This window comes from Eptatretus burgeri, chromosome 9 (assembly GCF_056783735.1).
Source record: "Eptatretus burgeri isolate ZD-2024b chromosome 9, Ebu_testis_v1, whole genome shotgun sequence".
Taxonomy (NCBI): Eukaryota; Metazoa; Chordata; class Myxini; order Myxiniformes; family Myxinidae; genus Eptatretus; species Eptatretus burgeri.
In genome coordinates this window covers 11,910,723-11,929,800 of record NC_140969.1, presented here as the reverse complement: position 1 = coordinate 11,929,800, position 19,078 = coordinate 11,910,723, and the positions used below count along the sequence as shown (strand labels likewise).

The following is a 19,078-nucleotide window of genomic DNA, read 5'->3' as shown; positions in this document are numbered from 1 at the left end:
AGAACACTCACCCTCCCAGCACTAGTCAAAAAAACAGATGCTGATTTAAGTTTTGGAAAATTTATTCGCCCCCTTCAAGTATAACAATCTATTCATGATAAAATATTGAATTAAATTTACATTTTAGAATGAGGAATGTTTTGCCCTTAAACAAAGGAAAACCAATGCTGTCATTTGGGGTTTCACCTTTCATGCTGCCGAGGCCTCGGGCAAAGCAGATTCTCATTTGCTACAGTGTGTAGTATCTTCTTTCTGTCAATCACTTGCTCTTTAAATTTGGCCTTTACTTTAAGCACAATTGTTAAATGTAACTAAAGCTAGTTTTGGTTTCTGTAACCCATGTTGACAATTTACCTTTAAATACCTTCTCCATCCAAATCATGCAACTTGTTAAGCCAGGGAACGCTGTCTAAAATGTCACAAATTTACAATATCTTGCTTGTCCAACTTCTGGTATAACCTTCTTTAAAATGAGATTTCGGTTTGAATTCTTACATCACCAACTTTAAATTTGGCTTTCCTAAAATTAGTTTGATTTTCGTTTTTCAGTTTCATAAATATTTGTGAGCATTTTGATTTGATTGCCAATGTATGGTGTTGTACTCATTCACCATACTTTGTTGACTAGAAATCCTTTTTTATTATCATGGAGTACGGTTGTATAAATGTGTACAAAATGTGTCTCAAAGGTATACAAAGTGATATATCCTCACTCGATATTATCCTCTCAGCATAAGGTTTAAAAAAGTCATACCTTTTATTCTCGAGCGTTTTCTGAACTACCAAGACTGGAAAAGATGCCAGAATGCATCGATAAAGTACCACATCAGGGATCACCAAATTGTACTTCTTCGTCTTCCTCTTCATCTTCCTCTTTCCCTCCAAAAACAATGTTGAACTGTTGCCAAACCAAACATAAAAACTGCCTAAGCAATTAAGGTTATTCCTACACAAGGAAGTTAGCTTGCCTGTTGCACGCAACCCAAAATAAATAAAAATTGTTTTATGAAGAAAATAAATTGAACTTAAATGTGGACTCAGCCAAAACGGGCCATGATTGTGCGAGGAGGGAGGGAGGGGAAGGGGGGAGTGGACAGTACTATTCCAAAAGCGATGCCTCAGCCTCAGCACAGCCAGCCCTCGTCTCTGCTTCAACACAGCCTGCCCTCGCCTCTGACTCAACACAGCCTGCCCTCGCCTCTGCCTCAACACAGCCTGCCCTCGCCTCTGCCTCAACACAGCCTGCCCTCGCCTCTGCCTCAACACAGCCTGCCCTCGCCTCTGCCTCAACACAGCCTGCCCTCGCCTCGGCCTCAACACAGCCTGCCCTCGCCTCTGCCTCAACACAGCCTGCCCTTGCCTCTGCCTCAACACAGCCTGCCCTCGCCTCTGCCTCAACACAGCCTGCCCTCGCCTCTGCCTCAACACAGCCTGCCCTCGCCTCTGCCTCAAAACAGCCTGCCCTCGCCTCTGCCTCAACACAGCCTGCCCTCGCCTCTGCCTCAACACAGCCTGCCCTCGCCTCTGCCTCAGCACAGCCTGCCCTCGCCTCAGCCTCAGCACAGCCGGCCCTCGCCTCTGCTTCAACACAGCCTGCCCTCGCCTCTGCCTCAACACAGCCTGCCCTCGCCTCTGCCTCAACACAGCCTGCCCTCGCCTCTGCCTCAACACAGCCTGCCCTCGCCTCTGCCTCAACACAGCCTGCCCTCGCCTCGGCCTCAACACAGCCTGCCTTCGCCTCTGCCTCAACACAGCCTGCCCTCGCCTCTGCCTCAACACAGCCTGCCCTCGCCTCTGCCTCAACACAGCCTGCCCTCGCCTCTGCCTCAACACAGCCTGCCCTCGCCTCTGCCTCAACACAGCCTGCCCTCGCCTCTGCCTCAACACAGCCTGCCCTCGCCTCTGCCTCAACACAGCCTGCCCTCGCCTCTGCCTCAACACAGCCTGCCCTCGCCTCTGCCTCAACACAGCCTGCCCTCGCCTCTGCCTCAACACAGCCTGCCCTCGCCTCTGCCTCAACACAGCCTGCCCTCGCCTCTGCCTCAACACAGCCTGCCCTCGCCTCTGCCTCAACACAGCCTGCCCTCGCCTCTGCCTCAACACAGCCTGCCCTCGCCTCTGCCTCAACACAGCCTGCCCTCGCCTCTGCCTCAACACAGCCTGCCCTCGCCTCGGCCTCAACACAGCCTGCCCTCGCCTCTGCCTCAACACAGCCTGCCCTCGCCTCTGCCTCAACACAGCCTGCCCTCGCCTCGGCCTCAACACAGCCTGCCCTCGCCTCGGCCTCAACACAGCCTGCCCTCGCCTCGGCCTCAACACAGCCTGCCCTCGCCTCGGCCTCAACACAGCCTGCCCTCGCCTCGGCCTCAACACAGCCTGCCCTCGCCTCGGCCTCAACACAGCCTGCCCTCGCCTCGGCCTCAACACAGCCTGCCCTCGCCTCGGCCTCAACACAGCCTGCCCTCGCCTCGGCCTCAACACAGCCTGCCCTCGCCTCGGCCTCAACACAGCCTGCCCTCGCCTCGGCCTCAACACAGCCTGCCCTCGCCTCGGCCTCAACACAGCCTGCCCTCGCCTCGGCCTCAACACAGCCTGCCCTCGCCTCGGCCTCAACACAGCCTGCCCTCGCCTCACTGTCCTCGCTGCCTTCTCTCACTGCACCTCCACATCATGCCTACACTCACCCCATTCTCACCACTACATACACTCACCTGTGCCTGCACTTACCCCACTTTCATGACAATTAATCGCCTCTGCAGTCCATCATTCCGCTATAAACCGTCATTCCGGTGTTTCACAGGCAGGGAGATTCATCAGTGTGTGTGCTGTCCCTCGGATGGCCATTAAACTGGGTGTCCCTTCTGTTTTTTGTTGGTGAATGTCAAACATTCCATGGTGTACTTTGCAAAGAGTTGGCGAGCTATCGCTGGCACCTTGAACAAATTCCAAATTCCTTCCCTGACTTCCTGTGGCAGAGTGGCGACTCGTCCGGGATTGTAACCCGAGTTGAGTAACCGCTTCAGTTGGACCAACTCTCTGTATCAAGCATGGTGCATGATCTTTTCATTTGACACAACATCCTTTTAGCGCAATTTTGTCATGAGGACTTGATGTAGGCACCCAAGGGTACATGCAGTATCATGCAACTTTCCATACAAGTGTTGTCCTTGTTGTATTTCTCCATGAAACTTCTGAAGATCACAATTTCTCTCGAGTTTCCAGATCAACATCAATGTGTAACTACATCCCACGCTCACAGCTCATCGTGGATTACTTGAATCCATGTGATTACCCTGGGGAGGGGGATGGGGGAAATCAAGACTCGTCTTTACACGAAGTTCACAAACGCTCGTGTCGTAGAGGGTGAAAGTTGTGGAATTGTGTAACTCGATCGACGAGATGCCGTGTTTTATTATAGTGAGTAATTTCGCCCGCCGGGTGAAACAAGTGTGCATCAAAAAAATGGTGGTTACTGTACAATGAGCATGTGGTTCCTGACAAATCCATTTCCCTCATATGCTGACTCCATTATTACTTTATGTACATCCACATTAAACTTTTCAGTCGATACCACTGAAAATGCCAATAATTTGTCGACCATCTGGTACATTTCCCTCTATAACATTGTCTTAAAATATAAAATAAAAGTTTTGAATGACCGACTTTAGCCCGAGTGTTGAAAGCTGTTTGTTCTTTATTTTTTGTTTTTTGTTTTTGAAGTATGGAAGGAGGAGAGCTTTTCAACAGAATTCAGGATCGAGGAGACCAAGCGTTCACCGAGCGAGGTATGATTACGAAGGTTGTGTGACCCTACCATTGGCAAATCAAATGCTTAGAGATAATGTATATTTTTGGTGAAGTATCTCAGGATAGATTAGTTCCAGGATAATTTTTTCCCCTGAAAATGCAAGTTTTTAATGATGAAAAAGTCGATGCCAAGAAAGAAAAAACAGAAAATGTTTTGATGCCTTTTGAAAAATGAGAAGAGCTTGTTATGTGGTAACCGAGGAATGGGTAAGATTAATGGGTTAAAAATAAATAAATGGTTCAAGGAGATGTTGCTTAAAACTTGCTGCTAAATTTTTTTTTTGTTTTTGTGTAATAATAATAAATGAATATAGCATTGTTAAACTTTTAATAACAATCTATTCTTTAATGATGATGTTTGTACTTGTGATATTGATGATTTGAAAACAACTTTTGTGTGCAGAAGCATCAGAGATAATGAGAGACATTGGGAAAGCAATTCAGTTCCTGCATTCTATGAATATTGCACACAGAGACGTTAAGGTACATTTGATGCTGTAAAGGCTTTAATGGTGCTTTTTCAATTTGGTCAACAAACTTCAATACGGGACTTTTGAAATGACGTAATCCACCCCAGAATGCTCAGCGTGCACACGCAGAAACCCCGAGAAATGGTGATTTTCGGAGCATGCGAACCTCTGTTGTGCGTGTGAGGTAAGGATTGTTCCATAAAATAGCTCACAAAGCTTCTAAAAGAAGCTGTAAATACTTGGAAAAAGTACCTGCAAGAAAGGGGTGTGCCTCTGCACAACAAAAAAGTTGGTGAGAGACACCGTATCTGATTTAGGTGCTTTTGAATACCAATGGGCAAGTCGTATTTTGGGGCTTGTGAATGCATGGGGTAAGTTCAAAATAAACTTTTACAATGAATCATGTTGGGGGTCGGTGGGGAAGCTATGAGGGCTGTCATATATGTATATGTATATTTATATATGTATATGTGTGTGTATGTTTGTATATATATATATATATGTATATATATATGTATATATATATATATATATATATATATATATATATATATATATATATATATATATATATATATACACACACACAGGGTGTCGCAAAAAAATGTACTCACTCTTTAAATGATAATAAATGCGTTGTTTATTGATTTAGAAACAAGATTAATGGATAAATGCATGTTTACAAATGTTCAAACTGACGACCATCACGTTCCAAACACAGCCGATAACGCGGACCAATGGATTCAACAGCGTTACGAATCATTTCATTTGGAACTGCAAGACATTGTCTTTCAGCTCATCAACTGTTGCTGGTTTTGAGCCGTAAACCTTATCTTTAAGATATCCCCATAAAAAGAAGTCCATTGGAGTGAGGTCTGGGGAACGCACAGGGAATTCAACACTACCTCTTCGCCCAATCCATCTGTTCAGAAAAGTTGCTTCGAGATAGGCCCTTACATCACGGTGGTAGTGGGGAGGTGCTCCATCTTGCTGAAAGTAAATCTCTTCGTCACCAAATATCTCTTCGACACGTGAACCGACAGATTCCTACAGCAAGTTCAAGTAAACATCCCCAGTGACAGTTTGGTCAAAAATGAGCGGCCCTAGGATGCCCAATGCTGATATCTCACACCACACACTAACCCCTGGTAAGTTTAAATGGTGTTCCATAGTAACATGCGGATTTTCAGGAGCCCAGTAGGTGCAATTGTGTCGGTAAATTGAGCCATTTAACTTGAAGCTGGCCTCATCGCAACCCAATTTTGGGTGGAAATGCTGCATCTTCTTCACATTTGCACAGGTACCACTCACAAAATTCAGCTTTCCGGTCAGGATCGTCTTCATTTAGAGCGTGGATTAATTTTAGAATGTAACTTTTCCAATCAATTCGCTTCAAAATGCGATGGTCGCTTGATTTTGGGATTCCTGTCTCATGAGCCATTTGTCGTACAGATTTCTGTGGGGATCGGTGGAGGGTTTCCAGCAATTGATTTTCCTTTGCGGGGGTGGTTGATGACCGTGGTCTTCCTGAACGCTCCTTATGGACGTCATGCACAGTTCCATCTGTTTCAAACTTATCTCGGATGCGAGCAATGGTGCGTCGTGCTGGTGGATCTTTGTGTAAATGTCTTCTAAATTGTCTTTGCACGTCCATGATGTTTTCGTGCTTCCAGTAGCACGTTATGATAAATTTTCTTTCTTCAAAACCTAGTCGTACTTCTGCCATTCTTATGGTCAATTTGATCTGAAAATAAATGAAAAATTCAATGAGTTATGAGGAGCCAAAATGTGAGTACATTTTTTTGGGGACACCCTGTATATATGGTGCTTGCCGAAGCACTGGGAAGGACGAATTGTCTCCTCGGTGCAGGTCAGACACCCGCTTCTTGCTCGCTTCTCTCGCCCTTTGCTTTTTCCTCTCTCCTTTCGCTTTTTCTTTTTCCTCTTTCGCGTTTTTGACAAAATGACGATCACTGTGGTCTCCTCGCCAGTGGTCACTGTGTTGAAGTTGGGATCGCTGTTCAGTCTCCAGCATGTCCTGTGTGATCTCCAAACAGAGTTGCTTCTGCTCGATCGTTAGCAGCTTTGGCACGAACTTCGCTGAGATTCTCCTTAAGCCCAAATCCTCAGACACGATGGAATGAACGGATCCAATGCTGACGCCTGCCTCGTCTGCAAGTTCTCTGATCGTGAATCGACGATCCTGCATCAGCAGGTCCTCACTTGGTCAATGACGATCTCATTTCGGGATGTTGAGGGCCTACCAGAACGTGCTTCACTTTCCACTGATGTGCGACCATCTTTGAAGCGGTTGTACCACTCTTTTATCTGTGTGGTGCCCATTGCTTCGTTCTCGGAGGCCTGTTGAATCTTGCGGATAGTTTCCACTTGGGAATCGCCAAGCTTAACACAAAATTTGATGCAGTAGTGTTGTTCAAGTTTTTTTCGTCATTTTGTCAAAAACGAAAATCCGATGGCGCTCACTTACACTTCCTCACTCATCGGCGGTCTGTCGACGACTGACAGCTTCTGCAAGCGGGAAAATATTCCCACATACGAATTAGGATCGTCTACATACGTGCACCAAACCACGCCTCCCTAGCTTAATTTGTTTACACACGAAAAATTAAGGTTGGATACTTTTTGAACACACCTCGTATACAGTATATATTTATATATACAATATATATTTATCTATATATTTATATAAACAGTAGAAATTTATATATATTTATATATATATATATATATATATATATATATATATATATATGTATTTATATATATAGCATATATATTGTTACGTCTGAGGGGGGGTATGCATTCAAAGGGTAATTAGGATGTTTAATTAGGTATGCCATGCTGTTCGAGTGTACCAGGATCTCGATGTAATAAGTAGCAATTCAGTGGTGATAAGTTGTCTAGTAAATGTCCATTTCTTCAAGGGGGAAATGATAATTGTCACGTAATTAGATAGGGAGACGGGTTAGAGTAAGTGTGTCTGTGGGTAATTGGTAACAAAGCGGGCACGAGAGGCTGTCCAATGGCTGGTGCGTGGATCGGGTGAGAAGTGCTGGGTGAGTTGTTTTAAGTTAAGAAGTGAAATGTATGGTGCACACATTGATTTTTTTATTGGACATGGTGTGGTAACAGGGAAGGTCATGGTCGGTGAAGTGTTAGAAATGCAGGTGTCACATGTAAGGCTGATGGGGTGGGGGGAGTCATGTGGGTTTTGTGGGTGGGGATGATGTGCTTGTCCGCAGGGATTGCTGAAGCTCACGGTGAGTGGGAATTGTGACCCCCTTCAAGGAGATTCACCCCTGGTGGCTAATGGTGACAGTGTCTGGAGGCAACTGGGAGAGGGTCTGGTTGGGCGACCAAGGCGGGTAGGACCTTGGCGACCCAGGAAGGCCAGAGAAGCCAGTGAGACCCCTTCCAGTGTGTTGTACGGGGTTAGAGCTGATGGCTACCAGGGGGGTGGGAATCAAAGGGAGCAGGGCGGAGAAACGTCTGGGTTGGACTAAAGCTTACCTGTGGGCATGGTTGCACCTGAGATGCCCCCATCATCTTGTGGTAACCCACCCCACGGCCATGATGGGATTCAGCCTGCATCATTAAAATGGGGACCATGACCGAGAAATGTGATGATGACCATGGTGTGAGTGTTGTGAAGATGTGTGAGTCCCACTCGATCCCGCACAACTTGACATGTGCAGCAAGGGCATGATGTCCGCATAATTTTGGGGCAAGCAAATTTGAAAATTGGCTCCCCAGGTAACGCTGGGTCTATTAGCATCCACTGGGGGATGCGGTCAAGTGTAAATATCCCGTGAATAGTGTCGTTAAGGCTTAGAGTAGGAATGTAAAGTATAAGTGTTGTGTTTTTGTGGAACCTTTTCTTTCCCCTCCCCAGATCACTGGAAGAGTGTTAGACAAGAGCGATGATCCAGAGGATGGAGTGCAACTTCGCTCAATGCTCTCATGTGATTAAAAAAAAATAAAAAATAAAAAATGAATGATTGTTTAGGCGAGGATAAGGCCATAAGGGGGTAGTACATTAAGCAGGATAGGTAAATTAGCTGCGGCTCGCTGCCCATTGCCCCTCCTACTTTATTTCATTAGGTTAATTAGGTGTGAGTCAGTAAGTGTTAAGGCTGGTACGGTAGCGCCTGTGATATACCTTGCAGGAGCTGCGGTACCAGAGGAGGGGGCAGTGTTACGTCTGAGGGGGGGTATGCATTCAAAGGGTAATTAGGATGTTTAATTAGGTATGCCATGCTGTTCGAGTGTACCAGGATCTCGATGGAATAAGTAGCAATTCAGTGGTGATAAGTTGTCTAGTAAATGTCCATTTCTTCAAGGGGGAAATGATAATTGTCACGTAATTAGATAGGGAAACGGGTTAGGGTAAGTGTGTCTGCGTAAACCCTTTTAGTATTCCCTGGAGGCTTGCCGTGACGTCACAGGACAGTGCTGCGGATGGCTCCGCCCCGTGATCACGATTGGCGGAAGGCGACGGCGGAGGGCCAATAAAACGGCTTGATTGGAAGTGACGAGGACTCGAGCATAAAAAGGTTCTGTTCGGGGAAAAGGGGTGGAAGAAGAAGATTGATAAAGAAAAACCGTTTTGGTGGAGGCTGTTGGGCTCAGAGCGTGCTCGATTGTTGCGCTGGTTCGTTCCTGGATTCATCGTGTCTCGTGGCCTTGCTGTGCCTCGTGCCTCACCTCGGTTGGCTCTGGGGTTCTGCTGGCTCGGAGTACGGGGTCGAACGGCGGGCGGACCTGCCTCCCTCTCCTGCTCGCAACTTGGCGCCAGAGCTGGCTCCCTGGCGGCTGTGAGCGGACTTGGGCCGACACCAGGAGGTCGACAGCACCACGGTGTCTCCTGCCCCTGACGAGTGCAACGCCAGCTCATCCGACGCCAATCCAGGGACTGTTGCGTCTACACCATGGGCCAGCCTGACCACCAGGACCAGCTACGTTGTGTGTGTGTGTGTGTGTGTGTGTGTGTGTGTGTGTGTGTGTGTGTGTGTGTGTGTGTGTGTGTGTGTGTGTGTGTGTGTGTGTGTGTGTGTGTGTGTGTGTGTGTGTGTGTGTGTGTGTACCTGGCGCCTTAGAGGGTTTGAGATTTGTATATCCATTGGAATTGTTTGTGTTTTCCCCACGCCCGAACCCACACCACCATCCCGTCGAATCGCCCCGGATCCCTCCTCTTGCCGAGTCTTATTATTATTTCTGGTTAGAGAAATAAACATTATTAACTCAGTGAAAAGCGACTTGTGCCACCTTCCTCGTCCCGTTTGCTGTGGAGCGATTAAAACCGCCATCTTTGGGTTATAAAAAATAAACCGCCTCCATCGTTTCGGCTCATTCTACGTTGGCGGGACTGTTCAAGTTCTGTGGACGTCACAATATATATATATATATATATATATATATATATATATATATATATATATATATATATATATATATATATATATATATATATATATATATATATATATATATATTTTTTTTTTTTTATGTATGTTTATATATACAGTATATATATATATATTTATATATACAGTATATATTTATATATGTATATTTATATATACATTATACAGTATATATACAGTATATATTTATGTATGTATATTTATATATACAGTATATATTTATATATATTTATTTACCGGGCGTAGTGGCGTGCGCCTGTAATCCGGCTACTCGGAGGCTTGGGTTGGAGGATCGCTTGAGGACGGGGTCTCTGCACTGGGCCGAGCTATGAGAGGGTGTAAGGCAGCCCCGAATCATGGCGAAACCCAATCCTTATCCCTGTGTCGTAAGAGGCGACCAGGGTTGCGTCAGGAAGGGCATCTGGCGTAAAACCTATGCCAAATCAGTATGCGGATCATAACGGATGATCCGCTGTGGCGACCCCGAAAGGGAGCAGCCGAAAGACAAACAACATTTATATATATTTATTTGGTTTGTTCCAGAGCCACAAGAGAAATTGTACTAGATTTTTGCATCTATTGTGCTAAAAGGTGGTGTGCATGCACACCGTTGCTCGCTTGTATTAACAGGAAATTGTAGGAACCAAACACCTATCATCCACGGATATTTCTCGTATTTCCTGTATTTCCGTTAGTCCGATTTGCATCCAGGAACACGACAATTATGGTGAACCATTTTGAAATTTCCACTTTTTTGTTTAAATGCTGAAAATTATGTTGAAAAGAGTATTTAAATTATAGGTTTTGTCCTCGTGATGGCAGTGTAAAAGTGCCCATGCTACCAGAAGTCGGTCGCTGAAAACGCATGCACAGCGCATGTGCACAAGGCCTCGTTGGCATTCATACGTCATTTCAAAAGTCCCGTATTAATGTGATGCAGTCATCTAATTACTCTTTTGACATGAATCATGATGGATGTGCTGCCTCATCTTCCCATGCAGCTCATTCGATGAGGCATAACAAAAGTCTTCACATGCGTATTCAATAAAATTGCCAGCAATGTGGTTTTTTGGTAAACTTTTAAACTTTTGCAATTGAGAAATATGTATTCTCTTTCATAACTATTATTTTGGTTCATATTACCATTTTCTGTGATAGTTGCATTGTTAAAATAATTACCTCTGCCACCGAAAGGGATGGAGGTTGTTTTCACCTTTGTCTGTCTGTCTGTCTGTCTCTGTTACTTGCAAAATCGAAGATTTTTCAAGTATATTGTTCATTCGATTTTGTTATTCTGTCTGTCTGCTTGTCATCTACTTGATCTACTTAATTGTCACATCTACATCTACTTAATTGTCACAATTTTAAATCGATCGTCATGAAGCTTTACTAAGCTGTAGAGGTGGTCTCAACTGAGAAGCCTATTGATTTTGAGGTCAAAGGTCATCTTGAGGTCAAATTTCTAAAATCGTCATTTTTTTTTGTTCGATTTTCTCGAAATTTGAACAAGTTTTGCATATTGCATCACTGACCTTTTGACCTCAACAATAGTTGGTTTCCCAATTCAAATGTCAATTCAAGGTCAAACTTCTGAAATCAACAAATTTCATCTGAAAAGTAATCAATTTTCATCCTATTGACTTGAGCTTTGATTAAGAATCTTAATGAAATAGACATCTTTGGAGAGGGGGGGGAGGAGGTGGATTTTGAAAGTATCATGTTCAGAATGACGTCTTTTTCTTGTTTGTTTTCTTGTGAACAAAATATCTCAAAAAGTTGTGGAAGGATTTGGAATAAATTTGGTGGAGAGCTTGTGTATGTGACGACGACGACGAAATGGTTCGATTTTGGTGAAGATCCAAATTAGGATCTCGATCCCAGAATTTTTAAAATTATTTTTCACCATTGATTGATTGGGCAAAAACGACATGGAGCACGATATCTCAAAAAATTGTGGAAGGATTTGGACGTAACTTGGTGGATGAGTTTGTTAGGTTATAGAAACAAGCTGATTAAATTTTAGTTCAGGTCCGAATCCAGATCTGGCCTATTGTTGGTGTACAAAACGCAAAGTATATACCCCATGTTCCCTGCCCCATCTCGTATACCTCATGTTCCTTGCCCCATCCCTCTCCCTTCCACAGATCTCCTAATGTCCCTGTTACCCACTGTTTTGTCCTTCCCTCTCTCGCCCGTCTTGTCTCATGCCCCCCTTGCTGTGTGTGTTAGCTCTCATACGAGCCTCGACAAGGTATACAAAAACAAAACAAAAAGTAATTGGCCTGGCAGAGGTATGTGCTCTACCGTGTGCCCTTCTAGTTTCATCCGAAATTATTTTGTATGCACATCTATACTCGTACTGTATTTACAATTTAATTCCAGCTTCAGTTTTTTTCCCAAAAAAGTCATGTACTCATTTTAATTTATGAAAAATTTGAGTTTTCTCTTCATAGACACATACACGATTGCTCCATTATCGTATGATAATAATGAAATAACAATCCTTCAAAAGCCATTATACTTTTGTGCAAAAAGGTGTGTGTGTGTGTGTGTGTGTGTGTGTGTGTGTGTGTGTGTGTGTGTGTGTGTGTGTGTGTGTGTGTGTGTGTGTGTGTGTGTGTGTGTGTCAGCCAGAGAATTTGCTGTACACATCAATAAGGCCCAACGCTGTTCTGAAGCTCACCGACTTTGGTTTTGCAAAGGAAACTTTGAATAACAAGTCACTTGCCACTCCTTGTTATACTCCTTACTATGTGGGTAAGTGTGACATTGACATTGGTGTGATATATTCTTTGTGACATTACCCAAATGTCTGTGACACATCGTCACCTTGGAATCAAAAAGTTCTATCTGACAGTTGAACCTTTGTTCGTTAGAACCTTTAATTCTAAGGTGACGATATGACGCATGGCATTTTAATTTTTCCATGAGTCGGTCATTTGTTCACAATTAGCTGCCTTGGATTAAAAAATACGTCTTGATCTTCCCATGGACAAGCAATTTTCCATCAAGTTTGGTTGCTGGCAAACAATGACCTTGTTGTAATCATTGCTATATTGTCAGTTTATCTTGCATCTTGAAGTGATAAAAAAGTGAGGAACTATTGCTAGCTAAATGATATGCTAATAAAGAAATTCCTATGCTTTTTCGTACCCTCTTGCAGGCCCATTTTACGATGGCAGTATCTTTATATACTCTGCACTTTCAATCTCGTAAAGGTCAGGATAATCTGTATCACTGAATTGATTATTATATTGACCTTGGATGCTGATCGATTTAGCTTTGGGGTTCTCAAAGGATTTCTAGTTTCCTGCCATATTGTCCATTGGAAATTGCTCCACCTTTCAGATGAATTGTAAAAAGACCATCACTGCAAGAGTTATCAAGGGATTTTGAAGCCTTGGAGGAGGAGCGAGTGGTATTAAATCACATTTCCACAAATGGGAGAAAAGAACAACAAAATTGTGGAGGTAGGCAACGAGCCCAGATGCTTTGGGGGGGAGTTTAACCAGTAGGTGGTGACTTGAAGAATCCATGCATCCTGGAGGAGCTGACGAGGGCTGCAGAGCTGAGAGAGAGCAGATGGAGCTAGACCGGAGCATAAGCAGTTTGAATTTACCGCTCCTTTTTTTTTTTTTTTTTTTTTTTTAATGCACACCACCCCCGTGCCAAATAAATAAATAAATAAATCCTCCAGCGCGTGACATTGCCGCCATGCATCACGTGGAGATGGAATTTGGAGGGAGTGGTGTACTTCTGAGGTGAATGTGTACAAATTATACTTATTCACCATGCAGCATATGGAGACTGATTTGGAGTGAGCGGTGTGCAATAATTGATTGATTTTGTGATTAATTGCATAATTAAAAGAAATGACAAGTAGCGGTGCATTCAAAGTACACCGCCCCCATCCCAAATAAATAAAAAAAACAATCCTCCAGCGCGTGACATCGCCAGGGCGCCCTGGCGATGCTACCTTGCAGCACATAGTCTGAATTGGGATGGAGCGGTGTACAATAATTGATTGATTAATTGATTAATTGCAGAATTAAAATAAATAATAATTGTAAAAAGAATTTTTTTTTTCATTTTTCAACCAATTGCCGAATAGCATACCGAAACCACCACTGCTTCATCTGAATCTGTAACTTTTTGAACATTAAATAATCAAAAAATGAATAATTAATCGATTAATTGATTAATCAGTAAATCAAAAATACCCTTTATAGCCAAATAACTTGTTCACTATCATGCCAACTATCAGCTTCCTCACTCAAAAGGGGCCTGAGATATTGCCCGGATGAGAAATAAAATAACTAACTAATAAATCAATAATAATTACATAATTAATTGATGAATGAAAAAAAAATTTCGCAAAAGCACATCTTCACTTTTGTCCCCAAATTGCAGCTTCCTAGCTCAAAGAATGGCTGAGATATCGCACAGACAAACAAACAAACAAACAAATAAAAAAATGAAAAATCACTTCCAGAGTGACAACTTGGCGAAATGCAACTGCATTCCAGAGAGAACATACCCTCCGCCAGGCTGAATAGTTTACATTTTGTATGCCACTGATAGGTCAGATCTGATTCCGGACTTGTTCTCGTTACCTAACTAACTCTTCCACCTCGTTTTGTCACAAGTCGTCCACAGCTTTTAGAGATAACGGTGCTATGCATATTTTTTTTGGACCCATCTCTCAATGTTGAAGAACCGCTTGAAAAATTCTCGGATCCCTGATTCGGATCTTCACCAAAATCGAAACAACTCGTCCTTGTCACACACCTATCCTGTCCGCCAAGTTTCATCCGAATCCATCCTCAACCTTTTGAGAGGATATGCAATATCATTTTAGCCCCATCTCTCAATGGTGAATAATCAGGTAAAAATTAAATAATTATTGTATCCAGATCTAGATTCGGATCTCCACCAAATTTTAACCACTTCTTCTCAGTGGCATTTCCAACCTGTCCACCAAATTTCGTGTGAATCCATTCATAACCTTTTTGAGATGTAGTGCTATATATATCGTTTTTGGTTTGTTTTTTTTTGCTATATACATCATTGAGATATTGTGATATATATATACTGTATATATCTCTCTCTCTCTCTCTCTCTCTCTCTCTCTCTCTCTCTCTCTCTCTCTCTCTCTCTCTCTCTCTCTCTCTCTCTCTGATGAAGAATCACTTAAAAAAATTCGCAGATCTGGATTCGGGTCTTCACCAAAATTGAGCGTTGCCGTCCTTGGCTGGTCACCTACACACACACACACACACACACACACACACACACACACACACACACACACACACACACACACACACACACACACACACACACACACACACACACACACACGCACACGCACACGCACACGCACACACACACACACTATTGCTTGAAAACTGTGGCCAAAAATCGTGTCACAAACAGACAGACAAATGCTACAGACCAACATATTTGGCATAAAAGAAGTTTCAAATTTTTTTCACCAAGTAATAAATAAAAAAACCAACAAACATAGTGAACACTGAGTACTCCCTTCCTTCGGCGCCCAACAATCGCCTGCATATGGCATTGGGAAGGATTGGTGGACAAAAATCCCAGAAGTGACTAACCTGCCCCATTTGTAATGTGAGAGCTATTGGCCTTGTGCGTCAACCTCACCGTGGAGATGCCAATGATGTTGATAATGCTATATTTTGCAGAATCCAGGACAGACAGAAGCGAAGTGTGTGCTTCAGCCCATAGTGAAGAACAGAAGGAAATTGATTGGAGTGTTTAGCCATGAGATTGAAAAGATGGTGTTTTTTGACTTGCTTAAGGGTAGACCTACTTGTGAGCCTTACATTAGTGACCTAAAGTAACCCTTTGTCAGATTAGCCTTTTAATGTGATGAGAAAGCAAGCTGCTTGACCACAACTTCCTCACCATAAGATTCAGTTTAACAGGGGTGGGAGGATAAATAGGGTGTGAGTGAGAGAGAGAGAGAGAGAGAGAGAGAGAGAGAGACGGACAGACGGACGGACGGACGGACGGACGGACGGACGGACGGACACAGTCATGAAAGTATTCCAAAACAATTTACATGGGTTGCCATCTCCACAACATCCTAATCCTTGGCTGATTGAAGTTCCCTGATTGAAGGAGCTGATTGAAGCTCCTCCCTGTTGGCCTAAGCACCAGATTCCATCGGATGAAACGGAAGACCAAGAAGGAACCCAAAGAAGTAAAGAGCAAAGATGGAGTCATCCAGAGGAACCCTGATGGGATTTGGGTTTCAGCCGCTACTTCACTACCCTCAAACCCATCCAGGTGCAGCCAAGTGAGCCTTACAGAAAAGCTTCTGCTAAAATTCACTTCTCCTTAGAGAGATGGATAGAGAGCAAGAGCAAGAGAGAGAAAGAGAAAGAGAAAGAGAAAGAGTATTGTGAAAAAACAAAGAACAAAGATGTCGGGAAGAACCCGGACAGATAGATTTCACCAGTTACTCCCCAGACTCAAACACAACTGAGATAGTTCCCGAACAATAGCCACAAAGGTATGGACTGAAAAGAGCATGGTCAAAGCGGCAGAGGAGGAACAGGAGAGTGTGAATGGAAAGTTATTCAACTTTATTTAAATACGAAGTAAATCTCAAAACATAGTTCCTTAACCTAAAGTAAGAACTTTAACCTGTAAACAATTGACTGGTTTCCTGACTGTACGGACTATCATCCGGGCACCGTTCTTCCTCAAGGTTTCGATCCTTTCAGCCTAGAACCTCTCCAAATGGTGGATCCACAACCTTGGTCATGGATCCACATCAGTAGATTACCAACATCAGTAGATCCACAACCTCAGTTGCATTCAGGTAGGCAGTCAACCCATCAATGTGACATCACTAATCAGACTTTACTCGCTGGAGGATTTAATTTATCACATAGTTACAGCTCCCATCACACATTCTATTACATGATAATTAATACATTAAATAATGCACATCTCACCTTAAATATAACATGTCCACCAACTTACCTCTGAATCAAATTGTTATTCAAATACAGGAAACCCTCCAATAGCGTGGGGGTTAGGTTCCTGGAAAATGCAGCGATAGTTGAAACCGTGATCGTGGTGACCAAGGAACAATGGGAAAGCGGGGGTTCAGTTCCTGGACTTCGAGAAAATATCGAGGATTATCGACGGCAGCCATAAATAAACAAATTACGATTGAAATAAACACATAAATATGGATATAAAACATGTTAACATTGAAATAAATATGTATATCAAGCATGGTAACATTGATAGAAACATGAAAATACAATAAATACAGTGTAAACCAGAAGGGCACTCAGTAGAGCGCATACCTCTGCCACACAATGCCTGATAAATGAGAACATATCTGGCCCATTACATTTTTGAAATATCATGCTATATATCGGTTTTGCCCTATCTCTTAATGGTGAAGAATCATTTTAAAAACTAAATAATTCTCATATCCAGATTCTGATTCAGATCTTCACCAAAATCGAATCAATTCATCCTTGCCACACACCAAACCTGTCCACCAAGTTTCGACAACTTTTTGAGATATCGTGCTATGTATCGTTTTTGGCCCCATCTCTCAATGGTGAAGAAACGCTTTAAAATTCTCAGAGTCGGATCCGGATCTGGATCTTCACCAAAATATAATCAGTTTGTCCTTGTCCAGTCTAAACCGAACCTGTCCACAAAATTTAATCCGGATCCGTCCACAACTTTTTGAGATATCCTGTACACAAACAGACAGACAGACAGACAGACAGACAAACAGACAGAAAGGGGTGAAAACATAAGCTCCTTCACCTTCGGTGGCAGAGGTAATAAAAAAAACACGAGTTTTACCTTTTAAATCTATGACAACACAGCGAGGTGGATGATGGTAAACATATTACGTGCTTGCACTGTACTCTGCTATAAATAGAAAACACAAGAATAATCTCGGGATGATGCTGCTCGAGGGTGAAGGGAGTGGAGTGGAGTGGAGCGGGAAAGGGGTCATTGTGGAAGGGGTGAAGGGGTGAGCGAGAAAGGTGATTCAGTGAACGGAAAAGCAGCATTACTTTTATGACTAAGGCACCTGCAGCATTTCCGCAACCCACAACGGAGAAGCGTAACACGATCCTTAAATCACGTTACGTTGAACCACGATCTTCCCTGCTTGGGGACCAAGGTACGAGATGACATCGTCTTCCGCCATTTTGACCATAATATATCCGCCATTTTGCCTGCTCGTCTGCATGTGGCATGTGGTACATTGGTTCAGAGTCCACGCAAACGTTATAACCTTTATTTTTTTGAAAGTCCTTTTTTTTTTTACCAGATTTGCTTTGATTCCCTTTAGAGCACCGCAGAAAACCTCTGAAAATGTAGACACAGATCTGGCGGACGCTATAGATAGGCAGTCCCTCTGGGGGACAGGGTGTAACAGGTCTACCAGTGAATGCATTACATCATATTGCTCAATGAAGCTGGTTAATTTTGTTACGTTCCTAAATTTTTTGTTCATTCAATATAATTCTCCAAACAGTAGAAAAAGATGAGTTTAATGTTTTGGAAATTTCACATTTGCTTGTGTATGTATTTGGAGGAGGAGGGAACATCCAGCTTGCTTAAAGTAAATAGGTACATCGGCTTACTCATAAGACTCGTTATTTATTTGAATTATCTGATTTCACTCCAGATTTTGACACTTATTTAGTCCAGACGATATCTGATCCTCAAACCGAAATAATATTTCAATGATGTACTTTAATTAGTCCATGAGAGTAGATCATGGAAAACCATATCATGCATGAAATTGCTCCAAGTTCCTAATTTGAAAACTGTAGGACTTGCAACAGCGATGTATACAGCGATTCATAGCTATAATGAACAGGCATTCGGTAATATGAGTGAGGAAAGTGAAAAAAAAAAAACTTTATCATGAAGAAATCATTGCGGCCTGTTCCAAGTCGGGTCATGGTTGAGCCGGCCAAAAAACATGGGGGGGTTCAGACCCCAACGAGGTTACCCAGGAAACGCCTTAAGACTCCAGAAAGCGAGGTGGCCGAGGATGGCCTCATAAAGTGTATAATTAAATGAGGCCATTAATTATCTTCAAAAGGGGTGTTTTATTTTTCCTTCCTTCCAACTTCCAATTTTCAGTCATGCACTTCCTTGGAGTTCCCTTCGTATGCATGCAAAGTTTCAGGATGCTAGGTTTTATGGTTTTGGAGTTATGGGGAGAACACACACACACACACACACACACACACACACACACACACACACACACACACACACACACACACACACACACACACACACACACACACACACACACACACACAC

General features: G+C 43.2%; 1 protein-coding gene across 3 annotated transcripts in view; it reads left to right on the top strand.

Annotated features, from left to right (window-relative positions):
• The window catches only part of LOC147019539 (MAP kinase-activated protein kinase 2-like), an 87,968-nt gene that overhangs the window by 48,586 nt on the left and 20,304 nt on the right, over window positions 1-19,078 (top strand). For all 3 annotated transcript variants that reach the window (XM_085894098.1, XM_085894097.1, XM_085894099.1), the window contains exons 3-5: window positions 3,721-3,785; window positions 4,211-4,290; window positions 12,352-12,478. In XM_085894098.1, coding sequence (XP_085750224.1) covers window positions 3,721-3,785; window positions 4,211-4,290; window positions 12,352-12,478 — 272 coding nt within the window. The remainder of the gene's footprint in view (window positions 1-3,720; window positions 3,786-4,210; window positions 4,291-12,351; window positions 12,479-19,078) is intronic.